Raw genomic sequence first — 12,799 nt, 5'->3', positions numbered from 1 at the left:
TCGTCTCAAGGGGGACAACCCTCCTGTACCCACATACCACTCAGCTAAAACATCCTCTACTTAGATGACATGTTTGTGACTTTAACCTTGTTCAACAAAATAGCCTTTTTCCAAGTAGGCAATAACGAATACAGCGACCATATGCCACAAGCATTGAAACTTCAAGCAAACTCAATTTTTCTACTGGGGGCCGATAAAACCATTGTCTCGGACGAAACAACAAACCTCAAACAAATAAGGTGTAATTCAATAAATATAGAAGCGGTATCAATCACAGCCAAAGAACTACTCAACCAATCACAGGATAACCGAATTGAGCCACTGGAAAGCTGGGAGAAATTTACCATATCCCTCGGCGAAAAAATAACAACCAAAACGGGTCTGAAACAGAAGAACAGAATAGTCCTGCCAACGACGAACATAAGAAGCCCAGTCTCAAAGAAACTGAAACAAATGATAAATTATACCCTAAGGACACTCCGAAGATCACCGGGAAACCAGAGTCTTCAGCACTCCCTTTGCGAATCGAAGGCTCTTCTCAAACAAATAAGATGGGGCAATAAAAGAATTAAGAACAATGAATTTAGGCCAAACTTATTTTTGACGCAAAGCAGAAAAATAGCCCCAAGTTTTGTCAATCTGTTAACAGACTACAGCGGCCAAACCATCTCAGCATCAACTCCCACATTACTGAAGCAGCCTGGGTAGACTTTCTTTTTAACCACTTTCAAGAAACAGAGCAAACAGCAGTTGGGAATCGATAGCTCTAGCAGGCCTGCAAAGGAAGTAATATATCAAAGCCCAGCCCTTTCAGTGGAAAGGGACAGCACATAGCTAATTCAACAGCAACGGGAGAGGGAACCAACATCAGCACAAAACAGCATACTCAGAACGAGGGAGGAGCATAACAGCCGTGTAGTACCACAAATTAAGAGACAAATAGCACGGCGTAGACCGGCGGTAGCACCTGGCCCCAACGGCATCCCGCCAATGCTGTTCAAACACGACCTAGAATTTTGGAGCAATGCATTAGCACCAGTTTTTAAACACACATTCAGAACGACCACAAATCCTAAGTAAAGGAAAGGCTCAATCATAAGCCCAATTTACAAACACGGTTATAGGTCCACGCCGAAAAATTATCACCTGATAGCCCTCATAGACATTGAGGCTAAATATTATGCGGGGCTCATCTTAAACGACCTTACCACTTGGGCTTCTGGGAATCAAATAATCCCGCCAACACAAACAGGGTTCCGGCAAGGGCAAGGCACAATAACAAACATTATGGCACTGACTTTGCTCATGGGTGCAGCTAAACAGGGAAAATGCCCCATGTTTCTCTACTTCATAGACTTTACAGCTCCGTTTGACACCTTGACCGAACAAAACTCTGGCAAAAATTGGATGGCTGGGGCATAGCTCCCTCTCTCTTAGACCAACTCAGGAATCTCCACACTAACACATGGGTCAGTATGAAGTGAGGCGCGGGTTCATACATATCAAAGCAATACCCACCTAAAAAGGGCTAAAACATAGGGTGCGTCCTAGTCCCATTGCTCTTCAACCTTTTCTTAGCGGATATCCTGAAGGAACTGGACAGATGTATAGCCCATGCACCAAAACTTGGAAACTTGTCATTGTCAAACTTGTTATACGCCAATCATCTAGTTTTGATATGCCGGACGCCTATTGGACTCCAACACCTCCTGAAGGCAACTCACAGATTTTCACAACTAAACACATTAAACATACACTTCAATAAAACATAAATCATGGCTGTAAACTACCACAAGAAGAAACCCCATGATTGGTTCCTGCATGGCCAACATTTAGCTCAAGCCGCAAGCCATAAGTATTTGGGGATACTCCTAGATCAAAACAACTTGTTCAAACCACAAATGGAATCTTTGCGTAGAAAGGGGGTAATGATCTACCTAGCCATAAAACCACTGAAGAAGTTGCTGCCGGACCTGGTGCTTGACCCTCTGCTAAGGGTCCTGTGAGCTAAACTTCAGCCCACATTAATATATGGGAGCGAATCAATAAAAGGAAAAGACGCAACAATCCTTGACAATTTGCTAACTAATTCTTATTGAGCGATCCTCCAACTCCCTAGACACACTTCCCCAGCCCATATACGTTTGGAATGTGGGCTCCAGAAACAGTCAATAGAAAGAAGGGGAGCATACGTGTAATGCTGGCAAAAAATCAAAGGCGACGAGGAAGGATGCCTGAACAACCAACTCTGGATGGAACTGAATCACCCCGAAAAAACGCAGCTAGTGAATATCTGCAGAAATCCATCTAACTCTTAGGCTTGACAGACCCGTGGAACATTTCAAAGAATCATTTCTCTTTTAAACAAGTTGTAACAAAGGTAACTCATCTAATATCTGCCATTGGGGATAAAAAAGCATTAGCCAAATGAGCTCACGGCTGGGTGGAACTGAACACGTACAACGCTCTTAAACCCCAATCCTACTTGAAAACGGGAATAAAAATCACCACCAAGGAAAAATTACTAAAACTCCACATGGGGGTTGGTCCTTTCAACCAGTTCCTACCTCCTTGGGAGAGAAGTGGAGAAGAGCAGCCCTGCCATTTATGTGGCCGTGGTGTCGAGGACATTATCCACTTTATATGTATCTGTAACATCCTAAGAGACATAAGGATACCCTTGCTAAAACCAATGTTCAGACAGCACAGAGTAAGGTCCTGCAGACAAGCTGTAATGCTGTGCTTCAATTCAGAGATAGTACAGCTAAACTGCCGGCTAACAACATTTTTTGATATAACCGCAAAAAGATTGAAAAGTTTACCCGTACTGACTAAGAACTAACTTTCATCGGAATAGACACTGTTTGGAACAAACTTTACAAAATTATAAGAGCACTGTGCAGAAACTTTTAACTACTCGAGTTCACCCCTTAATGACCTTTTATTCTTATTTATTTACTGTCGTAAAAAACGTTAGGTCTTTTTAACAGTGCCTTTTATTATATAAGAGCTAGATAACATATTTTAAATGTATTAATGTATGCAATGGTTTTAATAATCAAGCATAGTAAAATGTACTTACTTACTTACTTGCTTCCTTGATGGGTGCTCCTCCTCCTTTGTTGTATTGGGGGTGTTCCTGGTGTGGGTTGTCTGTCCTCTGGATGGCAGCGCCTTGGGCTTGCTTCTTTTCTTTCCCTTTGGTCATCTCCTGTTTGTTCTTGTTGGTGCGACCCTTTGGGTTGGTTGGGTGCGTTACTGGCTTTGTGCTCCTGCCTGTTTTTCCCTGGTTTGTCGTGCTTGGGATGCTACTTTTCAGTGTGGTGTCCTGAGGGTTCTTTGGGGGTTCAGAAGGCTGGGTTTCTGGTTTTGTATGCCCCATAAGTAAGGAATGGGGCGAGGACTGGAGGGACCTGGAGGTAATGCCCTATTGCTTACTAGTAATCTTCATTACTCCTGGTCCCATAGTCTTGGTCCCATTCCTTACGACCCTCCCTCCCGGACGGCCTACCTTCCTGTTGTTTGCTTGGTAGTAGCGAGTTAGTACTGGTCAAGTACTCCCAGTGGGAGGGGGCTGTTGTAGGGGTCCCAGCGTTCCTCTGTTCTTTTTTCTGTCAGGGAGTTAGTTATCTCCATAAGTAAGGAATAGGACGAGGACAACGGGGCTAAGAGTACTGAAGATTACCAGTGAGTAATAGGGCGTTACTTCCCTTTATTCCTGGTATCAGCTAAATATGAGGCTGCTAGTCTAGTTTTAATGTTGGTTGGGACCCAGAGAAAGACATATTTTGGGGGCTCCTGTTCACAATAACTTTAAGTGTAATATCCATTTTCAACTTACTCAAGCCCTTATGATGCCAAACAATGTTGACTTATTCCTTAAATCTTGACACAAAGATAATAGTCATCCGACAAATGAGACCAAGGCCGGAGACCATCTCTTCCAGAACGTTAGACTAACCACTAGTTACATAAATTAGATCCCCTGAGAATTATTGCATGCATATTTCCCATATGTGATTATTTTGAAAAACTGGCAGAAAACCGACCCATCCAGACATGCTGTGGACAGCCCGAGTTAGTGTAAAGCCTTTGCATCAAAAAGTGCCTATTAGAGTCCAGTGGGAAGATGGCATGGTTCCATCCCTGTATTACTAAAATTGTCTAGGACCCTACTTCCTGAGGAATGTGAATCATAAAAGTATTTCCACTGAATCTGTGGCTGGCATCTTGCTTTGAAACTGTTTGCAAACAAGCCATGTTGAAAGCTTGAGAGTTGCTCTCGCAGACAGAGTACTCATCTTCCCAACTTTAAAGGAGACCCTAAAACTCTCAGTATGAGTGGTTCTGATGGAGATCCGACAATTATTATACCTTAAAAAACTGATAATCATTATCATCTATTGCAAGTTGTACCCTTTAAAATGGAGTCTAATATGCTGATTTTGGTGCCTGAAGAAGGATCATCGGCATATATCAAAAATTCACCAGCCATTTCCCACTCCCTATTCACAAACGAGTACATTTCAGAAGGTTTGACCTGCTGAAAATCACCTGGGGAAAGTTGTGAAATTTATGATTATGATGCCTGCACAAACATGGGTTTGTGCACTTAGAAAGAGAATGGGTAACTTGTAATTTGGACCTAGAATCCTGCACATATGCGTCGGCAGCAAATAAGTGAAGCTTTTATTACAGGAGAGTATGTATCCCATCACCCAAGACAGTGCCCTCTGATTTCTACTAATTTCCAGGTATGTCGTTTTTAAAGCATTTCCTCTATTAAGTCAGGAAAAGAAAGAAAAAATAAATGATAAAGATGACAATTGCCTTTATATTAAACAAATATATATATATTTGTACTCATTTCTCAATGTTCTGCATTATTTATCATATGCAAAATGTGGGATTATGTTCAACCTTGATGATTATTGTTAATAATGTTTCTTCTGCTATGACTCACGTATCACTGCCTCAGACAAGATTGTCTCGATGTGTTTATAAATCGCCCCGAATCCATCGGGGATCTGAAAATACAAACAAATAAGTATTAGAACATTGAAATGTTGGGAGCTTCATCGAAGAAAATGCATTGGCTCAGGGCCAGTAATGATATATTAAAAAACATATGTATATTTTTTACCGTACACCTGTGAAATTCATGTTGCGTTAATTTCATGTTCCACCTTAGATCGTGTGACGGCACAAGTTAACATCAGCGCTGGCAACGAAACCTGCAACATCATTTTGAATTGCACTGAAAAGGATGGAAATAATGTGACTTATAGATGGAGAAAAGGAAAAGAGGAAACCAGCATAGAACCTATTGTCAATTTCACTTTCAATGACCAAGACAGCAACCAGGAAGTCTGTTGTCAAGTGAAAAACCCTGGCAGTAATTCTGAAACATGTGTCATTCCCTGGAAAGAAACTATTCAAGGTAAATATTCGACTTAAAATGGCCTTTAGAGTCTATTTACTGATGAGCAGATTTTTGGGGCTATGCTTATATGTAATTCTACATTTGAGACCTAGTTCTGGGTTTGTGCAGGATAACAGTAAAAAGATAGATACACGCAGGCAGCTGAAACGTGCAAGGCAGCACAAGATATAAAAGGGAGGAAGTAGTCCAAAAAGTCTGATAAGACTGTAAAATGGCATTTACAAGGCAGGCTTAACCACGCATGCAGTTTCAACGCAAGTGGAACAACGCTTGCCTTAACCATGCATATGCTTGATTAAGGTAGTCAGCGCTCTAGATGCAGAGTGGATGGGCGGAAAGAGGAGCAGGAAGGATTGGGACATGAAGGACTGGGATGCGGCATGGTAAATAGGGCTGGGTCAGGGGCGGGGGTAGATTTTAGGGCTAGGGACCAGTTTTTGGAGCCAGGGTGAGGGGCTGGGGTTGGGGTAATTTTTAGGGCTGGGGCTGAGCTTTAGGGCTCAGGGCGGGAGGCCTGAGGTCATGGTAGTTTTTTGGGCTGGGGGCTGGATTTGAGGTCTCAGGGTAGGGCTTGGGGTAGTTTTTAGGGCTGTGCTGGGTAGATTGCAGAGCTGGGGGCCGTGTTTTAAAGTTCAGGGCGGGGGGGCTAGGGTGCGATCTTTACCACACATATACCTTTACCAATCATGCCTTTACAACAACATTTGTTGTAAAGGCATGCATGGTAAAGGCATGCGTGTTAAAGAAGCAGTCATTCCTAAGACCCCGGGTCATATTTACAAGAAATTGAAGCATCTGTATAGATGCGTCAGTTTCTCTGCGCCTGCGTGAAAAACCCTTGCGCAACCATATATGCCTATGGCGCAAGGATTGACAGATGCGTCAAAAATTCTGACGCATCTTTTGGTGGAAAAGCCACGCATTGCTGGAGTAGTTTCGCAAGCATGACCCAACTCCAGCAATGCGTGTTGCGGTCTATTCCCAATACACTGCGTCACGCCTTACGCCTGCTTCAAGCAGGAGCCAGGTTTTGACTCAGTGGCGCCCTAAAAGTCACACAGCGAAATCGTGTTGATTTCATTGCGTCAGTTTTACAAGGCTTTCCAGCGTGGGAATGCCTACCCTGCATACATTATACCTGATTCAGGTATAATGTCACGCAGGGCTTTACAACGTGATGCATCTCCCTAGAGTTCAGATATTCCACGAGCAGGGGTAAGGGTTATCCCCTTTCTTCTGTATGCGGACGATGCTGTTTTATTAACCCGCACAGCTTTAGGTCTCCAGAGATTATTGGATGCCTTTGGGTCCTACATGAAGTCTTTAGACTTAGTAATCAATATAGGTAAATCACATATTATGACCACTGTTCCCAATAAGCCACGCGGCCGCGCGGCCGCGCACTACCCGTCCCCCGAGCGCGCAGTGCCATGTGTGGAGCGCGCACAGAGGGCACATCCCACGAGAGTATTCGCGCCGCCGCCGCTTTTAAAAGGCGCGCGGCGCGAAAAACGGGCATGTCCATATTGCGGAGGTAAGTGTTTTAATGTGGCCACTTGCGTGTGCTTTTTCTATTGTCCTGAAGCGCACACACTGTTTGATGTAATGTTTGCTTAGTAACGCGAGGCTGAAAGGGAGGTTGTCTGGTTTTATTTAGATATCCATGTTAATTGCAGCCCCTTCACGAGCAGCGATTAACATGGATATTTAAACAAAAGCACTCAATCTCCCCTGCAGCCTCGCGTTACTATCAGAACAATACAGCAAGTTTCAAAACACAGCGTGTGTTTTTTAGGCTCATCTACCCAGTTTGCAGATTGCTGTAATGGTTTGGTAGTAAAGCGAGGCTGGGCGCAGATTGAGTGCTTTTGTTTAAATATCCATGTTAGAGGGGCTGCGATTAACATGGATATTTAAATACAAGCACTCAATCTGCGTGCAGCCTCGCTTTACTCAGTGCTCAATTTGTAAAAAAATAAGTGCCGGGGCTCCCGTTGGGAGGTCACTGCAGCTTGCACCAACCTCAAGGTGCTAATAACAGAAGGAAGGATGAACAGCTGAGTGCATCTGTTGGAATCCAACCCTGTGCTCTTCCGGTTGCACTAAGCCAGCAACAATGGGTGCATTAATCTACTGAGCTAACTTCTACACACATTACTGTGGCATCACTTCCATACCCACATATATATTGTGTGCCTCATATTTTTCTCTTTGTACCTGTTAAATAGTACCCCTCTAGCATCAGTAGGGCTGACATGGTTTTAGCATCACTGTTGTATTTCTGTTCAGATTACTCCACTCACAGTACTTAATTCGTGCTGATGGTTGTTAGCATAATCAGCCATTTACATGTTTTGCATATAACACTGAATACCGGCACACAGCAGACTACAGGAAAAAAAAGACTACTTGAACGTGCAACTCGAGGCAATTTTTCGTCTATTGGCACATTCAGATAGTCTTGCCCCTCCCATCAGCTGTGTACCAGGGTTCACCGCTACATTTGTCTACAAGCATGCAAATTGCTTAACATGTAATAAAGTTTTCTCGTGTGGGGCCCACGGCTGTTTAGCTTTAAAAAAAAGAGATTTTGCTGTAAAAGTTAATAGCCAGCATCTGTACAGAAAGAGCTGCAGCCATGCTTGCACACATCATGGTTTCTAACATAGAGGTACAATATGCATTTATTAATTATCTGAAGTGTTGTTACATAACTTTTGAAAAAGAGGAGGAAGAAATCTGAATAGTGTTTTTACCATCGGCGCTGTATTTAGAAAAGAAATTAAGCAAGTCTGAAAGCACGACGTGTAAAGCACATGTCGTGCTTTCAGACTTGCTTAATTTCCTTTTTAAATACAGCGCGACTGGGTGCTGATTGTGGGCCTTTGTGAAAGGATTCCTGTTAATCGCAGCGCCCGTCATGCGCTGCTATTAACAGGAATATGTTCACAATGGCTGGGACGGGCGCTGGGCGACTCGGGTGACTCGTAACATGTCACTGGTGGAACTCCGGGGGTTTCCCACTTGGGACGTCTGCGGCTTCGTCATCTACAAAGAGTAATAAGTGCCTGCCAAGCCCTCCTGGTACCACAACTGGGTGGAGCGCTTCAACAGCACACGCTCGCCAAAGGTTGCCAAGTTGACTTTTTTTTATTGTTTTCCACCCACTTGGATGTTGATAATATCATATTGAGCCACCTCAGGAGAATTCTATGCTATATAAGAGGTAGCCGGGAGCGGTGATGGTGTTGCCTGCTCAATTGATAAATAAATCTGCCAGGTCTAGCCACGCAGATAAAAAAACAGAGTCAAGCTGTTCTTGTGACTCACACACACGCAGCCTGCATGCCATCTCGTTTGTCCACTTTCAGAATAAAGTTGCAGAGGCAATTTTAGGGAAAGAAAACACGCAGATATTGTGTTTAAACAAGTGACATTAATGTGGATAGGGTGAAGTATAGTAGCATATCAGGCCATGACAAATAAAATGGAAATATTTTGCCCCAAGTTGGGACTGTCCATGAAACAAGCATTGGCAAACTGAGCATGTTTGGCTTGCTCTTGGAGTCCTAAACCAGAGCTTTAAATGGGCAGTACTGTCCGGTGCCAAGTACCTGATCTTTTTTATTTAATTTGAATACCGGCACTTTTCAGAAGTGCTGCAATACATTTAATTGGGGATTACTGGCACCCCTCAGGAGCAAGCAGGTACTCTAAATAGTAAGTCCCTGCACTTCTATAGTTCCCTTCAAAGCACTGTCTGCAAACTTTTATGATAAAAGGTAGGGGCTGCTGCCTCCTCTGGTGCTTAATCTTTCACGGAAGAGGCATCAAATTCAGGAAAGGAAGGCTCACCTGGAAGTCTTGTCAAAAGCAGGTAAATCATCATAGGGGGCGTGGGGGTGGGGTGCTATCTATTTGATGTCAAACTTCTGCTTACTTATAAGACTATGTGCAGGTTCCTGCTCCAGTATTTGAAATACTTGAAACTGTTTAGGGTAGTGGCACGCATGCAGCAATCACTTTTACACTATTTGGCTAGACAGGCAGACCCCCGGTCAGACGGACATACACACAGACAACCAGAGCAGCGGAAAGTTTCCTAAGTACGAAGGTAGATTAGACAGACATTCCTAGGAGACAGGCGGCCACGATGCAAGGAGGCAGGAACAGAAAATGAGAGAGAAAGGGACGTACACATAGCATTAATACACAGGCACAGAGAAGCCAGCAGGGACAAAAGCCCGGAAGACAAATAAAGACAACACACTTAAAGATGAACTGACTGACAAACAGTTGTACACCGAGGTAACTGGATAGACAGAGATAAAAAAACATACACTGGCAAATACAGAAAAAGTTTAAAGAAAAATATAAATGCATACAGCTTGTGTATAGTTTATGTACAGGTTGAATGACAATATCTAGTTAAAAAGATAGACATGCTGCCTAAAAGACAAAGGGGAGGGAAGGATAGAGAAAATATACAGAAGGTACCCACATTGGCAGAAGTAGATGGTCTGAACACACATATTTGACTGCATTCTCTCTGCTAGACTGACAGACGTACAGACAGACAGACAGACAGAGAGAGATAGATAGACAGATAGATAGATAGATTTATTTAAATTTGAGATGTGCTGATGGATGGATGGACTCTAGATGGACAGGTTATGGGTTTGGGAGCTGGATGGGTTTGAGTGGGTGAATGAGCTGTATGTAAATATGGATGAGCTTAAGGGGTAGCTGGATGGGTATGAGTGTGTAGATACGGTGGATGTAAGTTTATGTGGATGGATGAATGGATGGATGGATGGATTTATTTTACTTGGATGCTAGATGAGTGACTATGGGTTGGATGGATGGGCTTAAGGGGTAGCTGGATGGGTTGAGTGTGTGGATAGCGTGTATGTAAGATATGTTGATGATGAATGGATGGATGGATTTAGTTTACTTGGATGCTAGATGACTGACACTATGGGTTGGATGGATGGATGGCTTGGGGATGGATGGGCGGATGGGACGGGGGTTTGTATACAGTCAATGGAAGAATGTATTGACAAAAAGGGAAGTGTTCAAATGCTCAGTAAATGTGTTTAGAACAATATTTAAGCAGAGCCTGTCTGCCCTGCAGAGTGCATCCAGCTGAATTCTATGTGCGTACAGCCGTTCTTCATACATGAGAAATGCAGAGAAAGTGCGTGGGTGATGTTTGCATATTTTTTGACAAGGGTCTTGCAGTTTTCCTCCCGTGAACATGTCTCGCAGCGGGAGCCGGAGCTGTCGGAGGCTGTCCCCAACTGCCTGACCGCCATGAGCCATCCGAGGAGCCCCTTGCAGATGGCGCTGCTGCTCTGCATGCTGACGGCTGGAGGCTGCAAAGAGAGAACTGAGCCGGTCGAGCTCTGAGACAGCGCCGTCCTCAATCTCATTATGGACATCACACAGGACTTGAGAAACTACCACTTGGCAAAGGAAAATAGGGTGCAGTTTTACTCCAAATTCTGAGACTACAAACTGGAGGACAAGGAACCGCCGAGTACGGGCACTATCAGGATGAGCAGAGAGTCAGCGAGTCTCCCATTTTCACTCCTCTCGTTAGTTAGCATCCACACTATTCTGTTAGTAAGAAGGTGAAACCAGGCAGAGCCCGAGCACACTATTATGGCTGGGCTTGTTGTGCTGAGAGGTAGGCAGGGCTTGGGTCAGGTGGCTGGTCTCTTTGGACTGGGATGAAGTAAGATCGGGGCAAATCTGTAGCATTATATGCTAAAATAGAATTGTATCGAATTTACATATCCTCTAAGGAGATCTGTTGTTACCACCTAAAAATGAATATATTGTGCGGCACAGTTAGTGCAGTAAATTATATCAGAAACAAAGTGTTTGGCTACAGATATTGCACAATAACTTCTAAACTATCTATTCGTGTCCATTAGTGCCACTGAGGGTGCTCTGGTCAAAGTATTTATAAGTCACAAGGCAAAACAAGCACCACGCGGCCATAAAAGTAACAGCGCAAGTATTTTCATTCCACTCAATGCCCTGGTCTACACGGTCAGGTTCATGGCGCACATAGCCTTGGCTACAGCGCACAGAGACCTTACTCTGCCGCACACAGAGGAAAATAATTAGAGGGAACATTGATTATGACTATGGGCCAGAAAAATAAAATCCTTTTATTGTGCTGGTGCAGAGGTGTCCCGGGTGTCTTCTTTTACCTACCTGAGGGTATTATTCGATGAGAGAGTGTCGTGGGTCCCCCAGCAGAAAATCAAAATAGGTGCGATGGCTAGGTCAACGGCGGCTGTTCATGGTTTTGCAAAGCATTTGGGGGCCAGGCTCATTGAAGCTATGCTTAATATCTATAGCTCCAAGTGCCTGGATATTGCTTTGTATGGCTCGGCCATCTGGGGCTAGAAGTATATGGAGGGGGTTCAGAAAGCTGAAAAAATATTTTTGTGTACCCTTTTGTCAGACCCCCAATCAACCTCAATCTTTGTTATCTATCAAGAATTGGGGTAAGGGGGGCGTGGCTTGGACGGCGGTGGTAATGGCCGCCTAACCTTATCCCTGCCCACGTAGGAGAGCGACCTTTTCGCCCTAGGAGAGAATCCTCGAACCATCAAACTACTGGGCACTGGATCCCGGCTCCTGTCATCATGGAGCACACTCGATGACAAGATCTTATTCAAAATCACCGGATAAGTGCCCCATTCAGCGCCCGTGCCTCTGCGCCGGCCAGCGCCTGGTCAATGCGAAGGGTTCCCGTGTTCGACTCCCCTTGCACTACCCTTCGGCTGAGGACTTCACCCACCTGCCAATGAAGCCTCTGAGGTGAGCCGAGTGCTTTACAGTCCATCGCTAGTGCCCGACCGCACACAGAATCAGTCTTTGAAGCTTTCACCGGCTCCCGCGTTCGCTCACCGCAATGCCTGTTCTTGTAATGGCGGACCGCCTTCGTGCCGGTGCGCGATAACGATGTCCTGGGGGCCTCTAGCAGCGCACATGTACACACCCGGCCTCACCGCTCTAAAGCCACTCTGAGATGCGCCCACAACCCTGCGTCCAAAGAGCAAAAGCAATCCCTGTGCGATCCACAGCCCACCAGCAACCGGACCTCCCAGGGGGACTTGCCTGACCCTAAGATGGCGGCGGGAAAATCGAATTTCTAGCGCGAAAGGCGCGATTTGCAGCTTGAGAGCGCCATCCATGCCCAGATACACCTGAAAGCTTGAATACAGCCAAATTCAGCCACCAAGACCACCAATGCTGATCCCAATGCCGCTCAGTTCACAGATTTCAACAGAAGGATAACTAATATCCCCATACTTGCTGTAATCGTAGTCTAGTGAC

The 12,799-nt window shown here is 44.6% G+C and overlaps 1 protein-coding gene across 3 annotated transcripts in view; it reads left to right on the top strand.

Moving 5' to 3' along the window:
- LOC144797569 (SLAM family member 9-like) overlaps window positions 1-12,799 on the top strand; it is a 782,823-nt gene that overhangs the window by 351,547 nt on the left and 418,477 nt on the right. For all 3 annotated transcript variants that reach the window (XM_078668219.1, XM_078668220.1, XM_078668218.1), the window contains exon 3: window positions 5,192-5,440. In XM_078668219.1, the coding sequence (XP_078524345.1) occupies window positions 5,192-5,440 (249 nt within the window). The remainder of the gene's footprint in view (window positions 1-5,191; window positions 5,441-12,799) is intronic.

This window comes from Lissotriton helveticus, chromosome 12 (genome assembly GCF_964261635.1).
Source record: "Lissotriton helveticus chromosome 12, aLisHel1.1, whole genome shotgun sequence".
Lineage (NCBI taxonomy): Eukaryota > Metazoa > Chordata > Amphibia > Caudata > Salamandridae > Lissotriton > Lissotriton helveticus.
This window is presented reverse-complemented; position numbering and strand designations above follow the sequence as displayed.